The 18,651-nt window shown below is 41.7% G+C and overlaps 1 protein-coding gene across 2 annotated transcripts in view; it reads left to right on the top strand.

Moving 5' to 3' along the window:
* Positions 1 to 9,081, top strand: part of Nucks1 (nuclear casein kinase and cyclin dependent kinase substrate 1) — a 41,914-nt gene extending 32,833 nt beyond the window's left edge. Inside the window, exons 6-7 of one of the 2 annotated variants that reach the window (XM_004663460.2) lie at positions 1,584 to 1,733; positions 3,468 to 9,081. In XM_004663460.2, coding sequence (XP_004663517.2) covers positions 1,584 to 1,733; positions 3,468 to 3,667 — 350 coding nt within the window. In that variant the 3' untranslated portion in view covers positions 3,668 to 9,081. The remainder of the gene's footprint in view (positions 1 to 1,583; positions 1,734 to 3,467) is intronic. The other variant, XM_045149667.1, reaches the window with a different exon arrangement.
* The last annotated feature ends 9,570 nt before the right edge of the window (positions 9,082 to 18,651 follow it).

An 18,651-nucleotide genomic window follows, 5' to 3' on the forward strand; every position in this document is an offset into this window, starting at 1 on the left:
TTTTCTCCCATCAGATTATTAACCAAGTCTGACCTTAGCTGCCAAGATGGGATGTATCAGGGTAGTGTGGCAATAGATTGGTTTGGTATTTTTAGGTGCTAAATGGTACATCTGGTTCCTTAAATTAGGCAGATATTCCAGCTAAATGATTTGACTGTAAATTGACACTCTAATACTTAAAATGTTCAGAGATTGTCATGGTTAACTATCATTGTAATAGCGCTGCATTATACTTGAGAACATGTTCAAACACTGAATGAACAAATATTACTGTAGCAATTACAAATTGCTGTAATACTATTTATTTACTTACTTATTTTGAGGCATGGTATCTACTCTAGCCCAATCTGACCTGGAACTCACTTGTAGCTGAGGCTGGCCTTGAAATCTCATAAAAGTGAGCTACCACTCCTGGCAATTTGTATTTTAGCCTGGCAAAGAAAGGTATAGGCCAAAAAGAAAAAACTTATTTATAGAATTTACATGATTCATAGGTTATTCAGATTAATTATATGTATTTCTGCTTTATATTTATTACATATATATTTATTTATATAAATATATATATATACATATTTACATTTATATTTAGTATTCTAGTTTCATTTATTCAAACATAGTGTTCAAAAATACCAGGTCATTTTGGTTTCATTTTAACCAGTACTACATGGGAGTGATAAAACTATCAGAAGTTACTTAAGAATTTGATGGTTTCTGGCTTTGTTTATAGTGCTGGAGATCAAACCTAAGGCCTTGCACATGCTAGACTAGGGCTGTCTGCCCTGTTTTATCTCACCTGTGCAGCCATGCTGACTACTGAGTTGCAGAGATGACATACAGGCACATGCCAAACCTGGTTTCAGTTTATTATTATTAATTTATTTATTTATTTGGCAGAGAGAGATGGGTGTGTTAGGGCCTCCAGCCACTGCAAATGAACTCCAGATGCGTGCGCCCTCTTGTGCATCTGGCTAATATGTGTCCTGGAGAATTAAATCTGGGTCCTTTGGTTTTTGCAGGCAAGCACCTTAACCATTCAGCCATCCCTCCAGTCCTCAGTTGTTGTTGTTTTTTAATATTTCATTTTTATTTATTTGACAGAGAAAGAAGGGGGAGGGAGAGAGAGAGAGAAAATGGACGCGCCAGGGCTCCCAGCCACTGCAAATGAGCCCCAGACGTGTGTGCCCCCTTGTGCCTCTGGCTATCGTGGGTCCTGGGGAATAGAACCTGGGTCCTTTGGCTTTGCTAAGCCATCCCTCCAGACCCTGGTTTCAGTTTTTATTTGATTAAATTTTATTCCTTCCATTTTCATGCAGTTTTTGAAACAAGTTAATCATAATTTTTTAGCATTAAAAGGAAAAATAAAACATAACAAGTCTGTCATGTACTCTCATGTGCGATTCATGCAACTCATTTTTCAAAGGGACTAGTGATGGCTCTAAATAGTAGAGCTACAAATAGAGCCCATACCATAGTGTTTAGACCTGCTCCCATCCTCCAGTGATTCTCAGCACTCTTTCCCTTTGTTCACTTGGAAGGATGTATACATTAAGTTGGACGTTGAAATTCTTCTTTCCTCTCAGAAGATTCTGGCAGCGATGAGGATTTCCTAATGGAAGATGATGATGACAGTGACTATGGAAGTTCAAAAAAGAAAAACAAAAAGATGGTTAAGAAGTCCAAACCTGAGAGAAAAGAAAAGAAGATGCCAAAACCCAGACTAAAGGCTACAGGTGAGCCCTACAGAAGGAAAAATTAATTCTTGCTTTAAAAAGTTTTAATAACTCTTAGAAGGCAGAGGTAGGAGGATCGTGGTGAGTTTGAAGCCACCCTGAGACTACATAGTTAATTCCAGGTCAGCCTGGACCAGAGTGAGACCCTGCCTCAAAAAACCAAAAAGAAAAAATTAGTAACTGTTTGTTTCAGGCATGGTTTCAGAACACTGTGTTAATGTAGCTTGTACTGCTTCAAGAGCACAGTCCCAGCAGCTGTGCAGACTTGAATTTGTGAAGATGCACAAACCTTTAGTAAATCACTCAAGTTCTGCATCTTACTCTCTGGTCCATCTTCTCCATCCTGCTCTCTAGTCCATTCTCCCCACAGTAACTGCCCTCTAGTCCATCCCTTCCACTGTAACAAAACAACACTGACAGTAAAAATAGGTAGATCTGGTGAAAGCAAACCAAACAAAAAGAATAAAACTACACTGACAGTAAGGATTAATTTTCTGTCAATCCTAATGGTTTCTGCTAGGTATTTTTCCAGATGCAGCTACTTTTCTAATTAAATTAGAAATCTAGATTTTATTTTTACATAATGATTTTATTCCAGAACATAGAATTAGTGGTTGTTTTTTTTTTTAACTTTCACTTGATACTGTTGGAAATTAAAAAAAAAAAATCTATTTGATGCCTTCAATTTCTATTCAGATTAAGTTGAGCTTTTCCCTAGGGATGATACGCATTTGCTATACCATCATGTTTCCTTATTAAAAGCCTTACTACTAGCATAATGTTAGAATGTTACTAAATGATTAGGTGGAGCCAGGCATGGTAGCTCACACCTTTAATCCCAGCATTCAGGAGGCAGAGGTAGGAGGATCATTGTGAGTTTGAGGCCATCCTGAGACTACATAGTAAATTCCAGGTCAGCTTGGACTAGAGTGAAACCCTGCCTCGAAAAACAAAACAAAACAAAAAAAAGATTGGGTAAATGTTAACTTGTAGGCTTGTCTTGATTTAAGCATTTCACAGTCTATAAATGTATCACAATATCTCATGGTACCCTGTATATAAATTGTATATATAAATATGTACAATGTATGTCAAAAGGGGTTTTAACAAATGATTGGAAAGCATATTGCAGTAATTTAGCATGTCTTGTTTAGAAATTGAGATAGATTTATTTATGTGTACTTCATTTCCATCTTACTTTTTAGTGAGTTTTTTTTTAATTTTTATTAGCATTTTCCATGATTATAAAAAAATCCCATGGTAATTCCCTCCCCCCCCCCCACTTTCCCCTTTGAAATTCCATTCTCCATCATGTTACCTCCCCATCACAATGTTTTTTGTTTTTTTTTCAAGCTAGGGTCTCACTCTAGCCCAGGCTAACCTGGATTTCATTGGTAGTCTTAGGCTGGCCTCAAACTCACAGTGATCCTCCTATCTCTGCCTCCCAAGTGCTGGGATTAAAGGTTTTTGCCACCATGGCTGGCAGAGAGAGGAAGTGGGCGTACTAGTTCCTCCAGTGCAAATAAATGCCAGATGCATGTGCCATTCTGCATCTGGCTTTGTGTGGGTACTGGAGAATCAAACTTGGTTCATTAGGCTTTACAGGTTAGTGCCTTAACTGCTGAGCCCAAGTTGTGAAGTGTTTTTAGATATTTTTCTTAGATTTATTTTCTTAGCTCTTTGGGTAGTATTTTTTTTCTCCCCTCCTCCATATTGCTCTTGTGCTTCTTTCAGTGACGCCAAGTCCAGTAAAAGGCAAAGGAAAGGTGGGCCGCCCCACAGCTTCAAAGGTGTCAAAGGAAAAGACGCCTTCTCCCAAAGAAGAAGAAGATGAGCCAGAGAGCCCTCCAGAAAAGAAGGCATCTGCAAGTCCTCCACCTGAGAAGTCTGGAGATGAAGGGTCTGAAGATGAAGCCCAGTCTGGGGAAGATTAAAAGTGATGATGGTTTGGGGAGAGATTTTATTAAAAAAAAAAATTAAAAAAGCAAAAAAGAAGGGGAAAATAGAAAGCTACATAAGATAGAACATGGTATTGGCTATTGGCTATGGCCTGACTCATGGGCTTTCAGTGCTTGTTTCCACTTGTTGAAAATAGTCTCTCTCTCTCTCTCTCTTGCTCTCTCTCTCTCTTTCACTCTCTCTCAGAAAACCATTGTATGTTGAAGTGTTTAAGTTACCATTTTGTCTGTTTTTCTCTTCTCTTTGCCAACTCTTCCCCCCCCCAATGAAAGCCATGTCAAATTAATCACTGGATTGATGCTTCATCTTTTTATTTTTAATGGAAGGTATGCCACGACTGTAAAGCAATAAGATCTGAGATGGACACTATGGAAACTGCTTTTTGCTAAAGAATAGCAAGTTGAACAGTAATCAAAAAATAACAGATTTTAGTTAAAAATGATTGCTTTTTTCTTTTCCTGTACTTTTTAAAAACAAGTTGTTATCTAACCTGAGTTTATATACATAAATGTCCAAAAAAAAAAAACATGACTCTAAACTTGCACTGATGAGGCAAGTAGGTAAACATGAATTCTGAATTGTTACTGAAAGTACTCATGTTGTTTCCTGTGGAGTATGTGAGGAATAGGGTTCCTGAGCTTGCATGGGGATCCGGGGTTTTTTTTATTTTATACCTATTCTTAGACTCAGAGCCAGTGATCCTGTTATTCCGCTATTGTCCTTAATAAGCTTAAAAAAAACAGAGGTCGCCAAAACTGAAATCACTCCCAATTTCATATTTCATTCTCCAATGGTTTGTGTTTTTAGACTATATATGTATGCTGTTTTTTGGATAAAATTTTACCCAGAATCAAAAAATTAAAGAAAATGAGAGAGAGATGCCCTAGAATTTAAATGGCAAGATAAAGCTACACATCTGGATTTCTTTCATACTGACAATGTTAAGGTTTTAACCAAATAAAATTCCAGCTAATGTGAAGCTCAGTAACAAAGGATTGAGGTTTTTTTTTTCTTTTCTGAAAACAGGATTAAAATTCTTTCATGTTCTAGATACACATTCAGATCCCACGAACCATATTCTTTATTTGGAGGTAGAATTGTTTTCTTTTTACCCCCCAATCTTCCCACTTTTCACAGAAACAGTGTGAAGTGCATAGCCCCACTTCCTACTGCTGTGTAGAACACGACTGCAAACCTACCCCATGTCTACCAGCTCTACTCTAGGAAACGCTTTCCTGGCTCTAGGCTTTCCAGGAAGCTTGTCAATGCGAGATTCTCCCCTACTGTGGTGGTTGGTTTGTCTTAGTTCTTTGTAGTTGGTCTGGTTCTCCTCACTGCTCAAGTTTCTTAAAGCAAGAGCCTGAGATGCAAAAGAACTAAAGAACTGCACATTTAGGATGAGCATTGCCATTGATCACAGACCTTAAGAAAGCATTCAAGAGAGGTTTGCTCTACATGTGGATAGCATGAGCTAATAGAAAAAGAGCTTAGGCATCCTAGTATGCTAATAAGTTGAAAATTTGGTGTAGAGGAATTTATGCATTTGAGCTAAACCTGCTTCCTCAGTTTCCAACTTTTGTGGTTCCGTTTTTGTGTTAAGTGATAACATATTTATCTCAGAAGCTGTGGTTTTCTTGCAGATGTTCCTAGGACAAAGGGTAACAGGAATATATTTACTCTGGTTTTAAAAAGACACTGTAAAGAATATTCTTAACTCTGATCTTAATACAAAAACCACCTGTGGCAGTGTTATTTCATTGCTGCACTCTGTTAATAAGTTGAGTTTTATAACATGGCCAAAAAATGCAGGATGTGAACATAGTAGCAGCTGTCTCCCATGATGTAAAACTCCTGTCCGCGAGCTTTGTGGTGAGGTTGTTAACTTAGGGTTATTCTGTTGGCTTAGCGGCTTTGCTCAGGTATCCCTCTTCAGCTAAAGAGGCTAGTGTTCATAGAGTAAGACACCCTTCAGTATTTTCACTGGCCACCCCTCTTTTTTAGGGGGTTTATAACTCAGATTTACATTCCTAGTAACATTTGGTCTTTTCTTAGGTTATGTTTCATGAAGATTTGGTGGGTGGGGTGGGGGTAGATCCCTTGAAACAGTAGCCTCAATTTTCTTAGTTTCTTTAATACATTAGTGTATACCTAACATCTCTGATTTGTTTCATCTGCCTATACTTTAGAAGTAATTGTGGCTTTTAGGTAACTTGTGCCCATTTGATTGGGCTTCTTGTTTGGCATCCTTCTTAAGCCCAGTTCATTAAAGTTGAAAAAACATGCTCTTATTTCCAGTAGGCCAGACAGAAGGATCTATGTCCTCAAGTGAGACAGGCTCTGAATGACCTTTGTTTTCTTGGCTTCTTATTGGTGGTTTAAAACACTCTGGTCTTCCCCTGAAATCACACATACAAACAGGAGGCCAGTTACTGGTGACTCAACTGGAAACAGGTGCTCAGCAGTTGGGCTTGATAATACATCAGGATGTGTTACCAGCTGTAAGCTGATAGTGACTGGCCATTGCCACTTCCCTTGGTTTAACGTCCTTTTTGTTTTTTCCTAGTGTGCCTATCTATGGTGAAGTGGCAATAGCAGTCACTCTACTTTTGCAGTGCTCAGGAAATGGGACATTAACTTGAAGGTGCTTGTCTCCTGAATCCTCTAAGCTAACTCAGCGAGGGTTAAATGTCTACAGCATAGTTTTCAGCAGCCATGCTGATTGACACTACGTTCTGTTTCTTAAGGCTCTTTTTCTTCCAGCCTCTCCCTCAGCATGGTAGGAGCTTCTGCATCACTCAGTGGCAGGTCGCTGCTGCTTTTAGCCCATGTCACTCAGTTCAGACTGGGGGGAGTGGGCCCCAAGGATAAATTTTAATCCCAATAGTGACAGATTTGCCTCCTTCCTAAAACACTTCTACTCCCCATACCTCCCCTTCATATTTATTTCATAAAGGAAAACTAGTGAATGGTTCTTCCTTTAGGGGGGTAGGGAGAGGATATCTTTTGTTTTGAGACAGGGTTTTATGTGCCACAGCCTCGCCTTGAATTTGTTATGTAGCCAAGTTGGCCTTGAACTCTTGATCCTCCTGCTACCGCCTCCCAAGTGCTGGGATTGCAGGTGTGAGAAAATCTTTCTGATCTTCAAGAAAGGTAATGGAGTTCTCTTAAAGCTCTGATAGTGCCCCACCACCACCACCACCAAATAAACAAAACAACAAAAAAACACTTGTTTGCCCATTTGATCTTCAATACTTACTCTTGGTACTGGTTCAAATAACATTTTCATAGAGATAACATCAGGAGAAATTTGAGGTTACAACTTTTGTTTTTGTTTTAACTTTTTTTCAAGGTAGGGTCTCACTCTAGCCCTCGCTGACCTGAAACTTGCTCTGTAGTCCCAGGATTGCCTTGAACTCACAGCGATCCTCCTACCTCTGCCTCCTGAGTGCTGGGATTTAAAAGTGTGTGCCACCACGCCCAGCAGTAAGAATTTTGATACTTGTGGATATGATGAACTAAACTAAACTTGACTTTTTTAAACTATTTAGCCCCAGCTGGGAAATCCTCTGCCTCCACTTTCATAGTGCTGGTATTAGTGCCACCATGACCCGCTGATGCTTTTTTAAAATACTTACGTCCACGAATGTTCAAGTAACAAGTTGGATTTTTAAGTACAGGTTGGGTCAGGGAGTAGTTTAGGTACTGCTGGGGGAGTTAGAAAGGCAGGAGCAGAATTTAGTACCAGGGGCACAGAGAACACTTCTGAAGAGCGTGGCCACCATTGCCGGGTGAGTGCTGTCCATGTGCATCAGCGGTGGCTTTGCTGGGACTTTGGAGGAGGAAGGTGCCTGCGCTCTGCTCCCTGTGCTTAGACTGAGGAGGCAAATGGAAGCACTACATCTTCCTGCCAGAGGGTAGGGAAGGTGAAAAGGCTGGTTTGCTCTTTAGTAGAATGCTGTTTTTTCTGTGGAAGAAGCAGTTTGCTTAACTGTGGAGAGAAGTTCGTCGTTTTAACTTGGGATGTCAAGCTGGCAGTAAGCCGAGTTTCAGTCTCCTTTTCCCTTTGAGTTGGATAAACTCAATACATAATTCTTTTTGAGTATCAAATTCATAATTTACACTCTAGTTCAAAGCCTAATTCACACAATTCACAGTGGTGCTGATTGTAATAACCACTATTGGGGAAGAATCCCATATACCTACCTGTTGCCATGCCAATGGGATATCTGATCTGGTGACATCTGAGCATGCTCTGTGGCTGTAGAACACCACTGTTGTGCAGACACTTTGTATATCAGGGGTGAGGGAGGGTTTTCTAGATTATGGGGGGGAGGGTAAATTGGGATTTTTTTTTTTTTTTGGCTCCTTTTTTGGTGGGGTGTGGAGGTATAGTAATCAGCTTATGCCCTAAAATACAATAATATGTACAAAGACCCCTGAAGTGTTGTGTGGGTATGGGTGTGTGCGAGTGTGTGTTTGTATATGTCTGGCAATTAAACTTTGTCTTCTGGAAATTAGTGAATTTTTTTTTCTCTCCAGAAGTATTTGTTTCAAGATTTGTAAATAAGAGCTCTACTTAGTCTGTTTACCTTGAACGTGTTGCGGCAAACCTTACACTTAATTCCCACAAGACTTAAGACTCGCCAGGTTAGGCAGCAGCCAAGTTCTCAATCCTTCGCCTTGACTCACCTGTTACACTTCCTTTGTCAGCTCAACACTCCCCGTCTTCCTTGATTTCAGTCCATGCTCTCTGATGTTCCGAGCAGGAAGGGTAAAGGAAGAGCCTGCTTCACTATTTTAGTCTACCGGATGGGACATCCCTGTCTCCAAGCTGCAGAAATCAGACACCACAGAGGGTTGGGCGTTCTTGCAATACCTTAACAGTGCTGAAGTCTGCAGCGTGCTAAGGAAGTTAAGTTTGAATGTAACCATTTTATTTAAAAAGGTTTTCTTTTTCTTTAACTTAAATGATATGGGGATGAAGTGAACATGATTTTGTCAACCATGTTCGTAAATTACAGATGCAATATGCATTGGTAGAATCGTGATGGTCTTTTGACACTTAATTTTTACATATCCCAGTCAGTCTCTTGTGTGTCTCATAGGAAAAACAAAAACAAAACCTCCTGCTTTGCTTCTATTGAAGGACTTCCAGGACTGCGTATCTGCCCCTGAGCTTGGTTTTAAGTATATGTACCCTTTGCTTGTATTTTGTATTAAAGAATAAGGAAAAGAAACCCTTATTGTTGAGCATGTTGGCATTGTCCCCTTTATTTTTTTCTCTTTAGGGGACATAAGAAGCAAGTTATTCTTTTTCTGTATCTTTTTTCCTTTTGTAAACTTTTTGTTTTGTTTAAAAATGGCTTTATAAAAGGGCTTTTATAACCCAGATGTGTGCTCTGTGTACTTTTTGTAATAATTTAAAGCAAATCCATTGACTGTACAGCAGGTTATCTTCGTCCATCAGCTATCAGTCCAGCCTTACTATACCTGTTTCCCAAATTACTTAGAAACGTAGCAATAACCACCTCTTGTTGGGAAAGCACATCTTGCACAGAATCATGAACAATGAGTTCACTAATTTCTGGTTGATGGAGAGGAATTGAGTGTGAAGATCCTTGATTAGTTTTCCTTATCTATAACCCAAGTTAGGAATTAAAGAGGGTATGACAAGATGATGTTTTTATACTCATAAAACACATTCCGTTTCAAACTCTCGAACTACACTAAACCATCTTCCAATTTATTGGAGGTGATCCCAGGCAAGCTGGTGAGGCATCAGATTCTCTTTGCAAGGGGAAGGAACTCTCCATTAAATGTTTCTTAGATGAGGAACGTGGTTTGTTACCCTGTTTTTAGAACTGGACCGATGTGTAGCTGTTTGGGTTATTCTTTCCAACCTTTCCCCTTATTTACTTATTTCACTTGACAGCCAATATTGCAGTTGACATGTAAACTCCCCATGGCTTTGAAATTAAATATTTTGTTATTATCTGTCATTCTTTTGGTTTTTCAAGGTAGGGTTTCACTTGCCCAGGCTGACCTGGAAATCACTATGTAGTCTCAGGGTGGCCTCGAACTCATGGCAATCTTCCTACCTCTGCCTCCCGAGTGCTGGGATTTTAAAGGCATGTGCCACCACGCCCAGTTTATCATTCTTTTTTTAAAAAAATATTTGTTTATTTGACAGAGAAAGGCAGAGAGATGGAGAGAGAATGAGCGTGCCAGGGCCTCCAGCTGCAAACTCCAGATGCATGTGCCACCTCATGGATCTGGCTTACGTGAGTCCTGGGGAATCAAACTTGGATCCTTTGGCTTTGCAGGCAAATGCCTTAACAGCTAAGCGATCCCCCAGCCCAATTTTATATTCTTTTTTTTTTTGTTTTATTTTTATTTATTTATTTGAAAGTGACAGAGAAAGAGGCAGATAGAGAATGGGTGCGCCAGGGCCTCCAGCCACTGCAAACGAACTCCAGACGCATGCACCCTCCTGTGCATCTGGCTAACGTGGGTCCTGGGGAATCGAGCCTCAAACCAGGGTCCTTAGGCTTCACAGCAAGCGCTTAACTGCTAAGCCATCTCTCCAGCCCCAATTTTATCTTAATAAGAGTTATGTGCCCCACATCAAAGATGATTTCAATAGGATATTAACCACCAATATAATATGACTGTAAAGTGGATAAATTCAGCCCACCCCCTCCTTCCTTCCAGGCTGGCCTGGAATTCTGTATACCATGCTGCCTTGCTGCTTTTTGTGGTATCAGAAACCAGGTGGGTTAGCATCACTTCAAGCTACCTCAACTCCTATTCACCAGTTTGGCGCTACAGTTGTAGTTCTGCAGCCTTTTGCTACCACATTCAGTTTTCACAAATTAGGAGATTCACAAGGTGTTTGTTGTTTCTGCAATGTTTTGGGGAATAGACTGGTTCAGGAGGATGCTGTTGATGTGGTTCCTGGTGGGACCAAGTATATGGAACGAGGATGTGAATCCAGATCAGGTCTGTGTTTTAAGTTATCTCAGTTGTTAGTAGCATTTTGCTGCTGTTTGGCATCTAGGTATCCACAACACATAAGCCAATCCAATATGGTATGTATGGCATTCCTGTGTTCCCTATTCAAAGCTTCAAAGCATGTGTAAAGGTGACTGCTGAGTAAAAAGGTCATCTTGACTGGCATATTTCCTCTGCCAGTAGAGGGCAGTGTTTGTCCATATATGTTAGTGGCATGATTACTCATATCAGCACTCTGCCACCACCTTGGGTTATGGAGATTCCATGATCAGTGTATCCACCCATCCTAGCACACGAAGCATCAGCCTAGTGGGTTTTAAACGGGAAGTGTGATCTCGTGGTTCATATAGAGCTGTTCTCATGTTCTTGCAACTCCCAAACCTATGTAGTTAGCGCCCACAATGAAAAATGTATGTCAAGATTTCAAAACTCAGTTATGAACTCTTTAAAAATATTTTTGTCAAAAATGGTATTGGTGGGCTGGAGAAATGGTTTAGCGGTTAAGGTGTTTTCCTGTGAGAAGCTTAAGGACCCCTGTTTGATTCCCCAGGACCCACATAAGCCAGATGCACAAGGGGGCGCACGTGTCTGGAGTTCGTTTGCAGTGGCTAGAGGCCCTGGAGTGCCCATTCTCTATATTTGCCTATTTCTCTCTCTCAAGAAAATAAAATATTTTTTAAAATGTTATTTGTGTGTGAGAGAGTATGGGCAAGCCAAGGCCTTCTGCTAAGGAGCTCCAGACCATGCACCACTTGTGTCTGGCTTTTGCAAGGATACTAGGGAATTAAACCCTGGCTGCCAGGCTTCACAAACAAGTGTTTTTAACAGTTGAACTGTCTTCCCAGTTCAGTTGTGAACTCTTGCCCTATTTTGAAACAGCACTGCCTTTTGAAGTTGGCCTCCAGCTCTGAGGGCTTTTATTTCACAGTTAGACCAGGAGAATTAGGAAGTGTTCACATGACTAATCCTGAGCCTTTTTGAGGCATTGTGGTGCTTGATGTTGCTCCTTGATTGTGATGGCATGCTGCTTGAGGTAGGGTCTCGCTCAAGCCAAGGCTGACCTAGAATTTACTATGTAGTCTCAAGGTGGCCTCAAACTCACGGCAATCTACCTCTTCCTCTCAAGTGCTGGGATTAAAGGCATGTGCCACCTGCCCAGCTTGGTTTTTGTTGTTTGGTTTTTTGTTTGGTTTTGAGGTAGGGGTTCACTCTAGCCCATGCTGGCCTTGAACTCAACAGCCTCCCCAATACTGGGATTAAAGGTCTGTGCCACCACCACCTGCTTTTGCTCCATTTTCTTGATCCAGTGGATAGCTACGCTTTGGCTGGATCACCACCAGGAGAAATTTGTCCTGGGTGTGCTCCCTGTTTCGGTAACGAAATCTTGGATAAGTAGTTTGAAATCATAAGCACTGTTATAGTTCTGGGGACAGGGAGCAAGAGAGTGGAGCCAAAGTTTCCATCCTTGTAAAGCAAATAATTACTTTAACATATAACAAAACCTTGGAAATAGTTGTTTGCCTTGATCCAGCCCTGTAAGCCTGGTGCCCAGAAGAGATTTATTTAGAAGTTGAACTTTAAGGAACAGGTAGAGCAAGGAAGTTGTGTATGTAATTGGTGGCGTTTTAGCTATTAGGTTGAAATACATGTATGAATTCAAATGTGTAAGACACCTACCTGGGCAGGAATAGGTGTTCCCAAGTACAAGAGGGGAGGGCATGTGGATTCAGTTTCTGATCCAAGAAGAAAATGATGGCTTAAATTTAGAAGAAGGAGAAAAAAAAAAAGCTACACAGATTGGGGAAATAGTTCAGTGGGTAAAGTGCTTGCTTTTGCAAGCATAACCTGAGTTAAATTCCCAAACCCACATAAATGCCAGGCGTGGTAGTGCATACTTGTGATCTGGGGAGGCAGAGACAGGTGGATCCCCGGAGCTCATTTTGCCAGCCAGTCTAGCCTAACTGGAGAGCTCCAGGCCAATGAGAGACACTATCTCAAAATTTAAAAAAAAAAAAAAGTGGTAGACACTGTCCCCAAGGATAACATGCAGACCTGTCCTCGCCTCTACACACATACAGGCAACAGTAGCTACCAATTTGATAACCCTTGCTGGCTAGATAATGTGATAAAAGATGAGACAGCGGCATGTACCCGGGTTCTTAACTTTGTGGCTATAAATTAGTTCTCTGGTTTACTTGTTTAACTGAATAAAAATACTGAGCACAGGGGGGGAAAATGTGGTTTTACTCTCAAAGTAATGAGGAATGGTGACATAACTTTGGAGGGAGATAGTAAATGTCTTTAGGAATCAAGAACAATTCACTTGACACTGTGGAGATCTTGGAACATCATCTGGAACTAACTTCATATCTAATGCATGCTGCTTCTCAATTATAAACTCCAGGCTTCCTATTTTATCTTTTCTCCCTGCCTCTGACCCAATTTGCCACAATCTCTTTCTTGTTTTCAATGAACTATAGGGTTAATGGGTTTTCTTTTTTTATTTTTGGTTTTTCAAGGTAGGGTCTCACTCTAGCCCAAGCTGACCTGGAATTCACTATGGAGTCTCAGGGTGGCCTTGAACTCATGGCAATCCTCCTACCTCTGCCTCCCAAGTGCTGGGATTAAAGGCGTGCGCCACCACACCCAGCTGTGTTAGTGTTTTTTGAGGCAAATATATTGTTTGTACCTGAACCATGTCATCCTAGAGGTAGATAGGGAGCCGTCCTGTGGACAGCCACACAGTTGGCCTGAGAACAAGATAAATAGCATTTCCTGGTAAATGTGGAACAATGCAGAGCTTAAATTCCAAAGCTCTATTGTAGTGAATGCTGGTTCAGCTTCAGGTGTGCAGGATGTAGACAGTATCTAGTTGAAAAGTGGTTATTGTTCTCCACCTTGCACAATGGGTCAGTGTTGGGCCATCAGCAAAGCGGGTCATCCCTTCTCTCCTCCTGCTTTCTCAGGTCCTCTCCCCACACATTCCCACGAAGAAACACCTACTGGCTTCTGGGTTACTCAGCTGTCTAAAGATAGACACCATTGAGCAGCAGTCTCTGAAAAGTGGGTGCCTGCTCTGAGAGACTTTTTTTTTTTTTTTTGGTTTTTTTTGGTTTTTTGAGGTAGGGTCTCACTCTGGCTCAGGCTGACCTGGAATTCACTATGTAGTCTCAGGGTGGCCTTGAACTCTTGGCGATCCTCCTACCTCTGCCTCCCGAGTGCTGGGATTAAAGGCGTGCGCCACCACACCCGGCCTGAGAGACTTTTAAGTCTAAGTGGGAACACACTAACAACGCCAGTGGAAACAGGAGTTCCTCAAATGCCTGTTTCTCAGAATTGGCTGCAGTATTTACTGACAGTGAAAAATCATGGCAATTATATCCCAGCCACCAGATTGGGACCTCTGCTGTAATGAAGTGTGTCATATTCCTTGGTAGAAAAGAGTCTGAGATAACAGTTTGGGCCTCAGAATATTGGCATGCATTTATACATTTAAAGCATGAGATTTACAACTGAATTATCTGAGGGAACTGATGTATTATAGAAAGTACACCAGGCGCCTACAGCAGAGCTGAGAACTGTACACATTGCTCACTGCAGCATGAGAAGTTTCTTTTATGAACAGCCAATCATTTCCTTCTCACCTGGTAACGTGCTTGGGAGCAGCTTCTTGTTGGATTGGTCAGAGGCAGAAGATCAATTTACAGGATGGTCTTTGGTGAGTCATCTGCCCATCCAACCCCGTCTCCCTTGCCCATTTCTCCGTATATGATGGTAATAAGAAGAGACTGCCTTTCTGCCTCAAAGGAACATTGTGAGGCTAGAAAACATGCTCATGGTGGTTGCGGATGGCATTGTACACCCACCAGCTTCAAACAAAAGCAGCAGTGTTAACTCTACGCGAGGTACCTGCAAAATCCCCATTCCTACAGAGCTGAAACTTTGCTTTGTCTCTGAAGTATAAAGAGTTATTTATTGGTAAGAACACACTTGAAGAAGGTAATCTTTAACCAGCCCACAAGAAGGGTGATTTTAAAGGGGAGGGGAAGTAATAGTAACACCCAGGTCACCTATACTACTAAGGTAGGTGTTTTTAAGAATACAGAATTACTGGCTGGTGTTCACATTTTTCAGCTCTTTTTTAAAAGTTAGTTTTTCAAACTAGGGTGTGATGGGTTATGCCTTTTTATTTTTTATTTATTTATTTGAGAGAAAGAGATAGATACAGAAATAGACAGGGGGAGAGAGAGAATGAGAATGGGCATACCAGGGCCTCCAGCCTCTGCATACCAACTCCAGATGCATGCTCCCCCTTGTGCATCTGGCTTACATGTGTCCTGGGGAGTTGAACCTGGGTCCTTTGGCTTTGCAGGCATTTGCCTTAACCGCTAAGCCATCTATCTCTCCAGCCCTCAGCTTTTTTTTTTTAATTTTTAGTTTTATTTATTTGAGAGAAAGATGCAGAGAGAGAAAGGCGTGCCACAGTCTCCAGCCACTGCAAACGAACTCCATATGCATGTGCCACCTTGTGCATCTGGCTTACAATTATCCTGGAGAATTGAACCTGGATCCTTTGGCTTTGAAGACAAGTGTCTTAACCACTAAGCCATCTCTCCAGCCCTTTTTCCAGCTTCTTACAGGAAAAAAGGATTTTAGTCAATTAGTTTCAAACTGTATTCCTAGTTATAGGGTACATAGCAAGTGGGAGAACATTTCTTTGGTTTGCAAAACTGATTAGAAATACTTATCAGGGGCTGGAGAGATGACTTAGTAGTTATGGGCACTTGCTTGCAAGACCCGGTGGCTCCAGTTCAGTTCTCTAGTACCACGTAAAGCCAGATATCCAAAGGGGCACATGCATCTGGAGTTCATTTGCAGTGGCAGGAGGCCCTGGTGTGCCCATTGTCTGTCTCTCTCTCTCCCCCCTTGCTAATAAATAACACATAAAATATTTTTATTTTTTGAGAGAGAGGGAGAGAAAGAATGGGTGCGCCAGGGCCTCCAGCCACTGCACTGCTAGGGAGCTCCACACACAAGATGCACAAGGTGGAGTACATGTCTACAGTCGATTGAAGTGGCTATAAGCCCTGGCATGCCAATTCTCTCTTGCATGTGCATGTACTCTCTCTCTGATAAAAAATATATATTTAAAAAATACTTATGGGGGCTGGAGAGATGGTTAGCAGTTAAGGCACTTGCCTGCAAAGCCAAAGAACCCATATTTGATTCCCCAGGACCCATGTAAGCCAGATGCACAAGGTGGCACATGCATCTGGAGTTTGTTTGCAGTGGCTGAATGCCCGAGAGCACCCATTCTCTCCCTCCCTCTCTCTCTCTCTCTCTCTTTCTCTCTCTCTCTCTCTCTCTCTCTCCTCTCTTGCTCTCTGCTTCTTTCTCTCTAATAAATAAAAATTTAATAACTAACACATACTTATAGGAGGGCTGGAAAGGTGCTTAGTGGTTTAAGGTGTCTTCTTGCAAAGCCTGATGGCCCAGGTTCAATTCCCCAGTGTCCACATAAAGCCAGATGCACAAAGTGGCATAAACATCTGGAGTTTGGTTACAGTGGCAGGAGAACCCAGTGTGCCTATACTCATTCTTCCTCTGTTTGCTTCTTTCTCTGTGTCTCAAATACAAATATTTTAAAAAGAAAGAAAGAAATACTTATCAGGGCTGAGGGTGTAACAGTGCCTAGCACTGTGTGAGTCCTGGGTTCAATCTCCAGAGTTTACAAAAACAATGTACTTCTGGTGTCTGTCATACTTTCAGTATATGAAATCACCATATTTTTGTGCTTTTGGTCTTTAATTTTTTTTGTTTGTTTTTCAAGGTAGGGTCTCACTCTAACCCAGGCTGACCTGGAATTTACTATGTAGTCTCAGGCTAGCCTCAGACTCATGGTGATCCTCCTACCTCTGCCTCCCAAGTGTTGGGATTAAAAGCGTGCTCCACCACACTTGGCTCGGTCTTTAAATTTTAATACCAGAAAGGCAGCCACAAAACTCCCTAGTTGGCCTACAACCAGCAACAGAATCATTTAACTGATGAAATGTAATGTCCCGGGTTCTCACAATGCTGAAGCCTCTCTAGAGCTGCTTTTTCTGGGGGGTCCTACCATGAATTCATTTTATAGACTGATAGTGTTTTGGTAGCTAAACCCCAGGGACACGATGGGTGCCTTCCTCCCCTACAAGTTCTCTTCAGTCTTTAGGGGAAATAAAGACCCTTCTCAACAGACAGTGTGCAATCTGATTTATGTAACTTGAGCAATGGTCAGGCTGTGTAAATACTCAGAGTTGGTCGGGGACCTGTTATCCTATAATATACTCTTCCATCAGATTGTTAAGCACATCATTTGTGCTTTTTCGATAGATAACTCCCACAAGTGGAGAGTTCTTCTTGTCATGTTATCTTGCTGAAGGAGATAAAAACTGTTCATTTTGGCTTTAGTAAAAATTTCAGTTTTCTAAGCTCAGTCACTATCGCTGAGTTCCGTTTGTGTGCATGACACATGTTTCCCCTCATTAGACATTTTGGACAAGTGTCAGCATTTAAGGTCGTGAGAACTGGGTTTTTGTTCCCCTTCAAAGTATGGTACTGAGAAAATTGCTGAAAACTATGATAGTGTCTTCCCCCAGGCTTGGCTTGTATAAAATCCTTGCAGAGCTGATTTTTCAATAGAAAAGCATCCATAGTGAGGGCACCACAGAAGAAACAGGAGCCAAGCCTCCAGATCCTCCACCTCCCCTGAGGGGCCAGGCAGCTCCTGCTAAGTCAGTCAGACCTTCAAAAGAGATTTCTTTGTTGTGGTTTGGTTTTTCTATTTCCAGAATAAATTTGTTTTTATCATTTACTACTATTTCGGGGCAAGAGCTTTGCTCTGTAGCCAAGGCCTGCCTAGAACTCATGTTCCTCCTACTGAGGTATCCTCCCTAGGGCTTGGATTACAGGGGTGGATCACACACCCAGCTCAGGATAAAGGTCTTAATTGGGAATACACACCTTCCCTTTCTAATTAACGAGGCAGAGCAGCTGTAATTGGAAAGCAAAGTATAAAGGAAGGCTTCTGCAATCTGATACCCTGGTTGTCCAGAGAAAAGTGCTTTACATCTCAGTTCTCAAAATGTGATCCGGGGACCAGCAGCCTCAGCCTCAGCTGGGAACTTGTTTGAAACGTAGACTCTTAGATGTTATCCTGACCCATTAAACCTTAAAACAGGCATGGGACCTAGCAGATTGGGGTAAACAAGTCTTCCATTTGATTCTGAGCACATTGGAGTTGTACAGTTACTGGTAGGTTACATTGTGCCCAAGAATCATCTGAACTCTTTTCTCTCTTCCTCCTCCTCTCCTTCCTCTTGTCCTCTTCTGCCTCTTCCTTTCTCTCCTCCTCCTTTTACTGGTGCTGGGGGTCAAACCAAGGGCTTTGTTCATGTCAGGTTATTGCTTTCCCACTGAACCTCATCCTGGTTATTGGAAAAGGGAACTAAGCCTGAATGGTGGAGACAGGCAGCCCTGGAGGTTGATGGGAGCACCAGCCAAATCCTGTCGTGGCTCCCTCACTTGCCGTTCCTGGAGATGCTATTCTTCATCCCTGCCTATTGCAGTCTCCGGTTGGAGTCACCAGAGATGATTTCTCTTCCCCAGATCTATCATATACCTCCTCTGACACCTCTGCTTTTTATCCGTTGACTTAAGAATCCGACGACCTGCTAAACAGCATGGTGGCCCATGACTAAAACATCAGAACATAGGAGGTTGAGGCAGAAGAATTCCTGCAAGTTTGAGATCAGCCTGGGATGCACAGGGAATTCTAGGCCAGAGTGGACTATAGAGAAAGAGAGTGAGACTCTGGCTTAAAAAAGAAAAGAAAAGAAAAAGCTGGGTGTTGTGACGCATGCCTTTAATCCCAGCACTCAGAAGACTGAGATAAAAGGATCATATTGAG

Source organism: Jaculus jaculus, chromosome 1 (genome assembly GCF_020740685.1).
Source record: "Jaculus jaculus isolate mJacJac1 chromosome 1, mJacJac1.mat.Y.cur, whole genome shotgun sequence".
NCBI lineage: Eukaryota > Metazoa > Chordata > Mammalia > Rodentia > Dipodidae > Jaculus > Jaculus jaculus.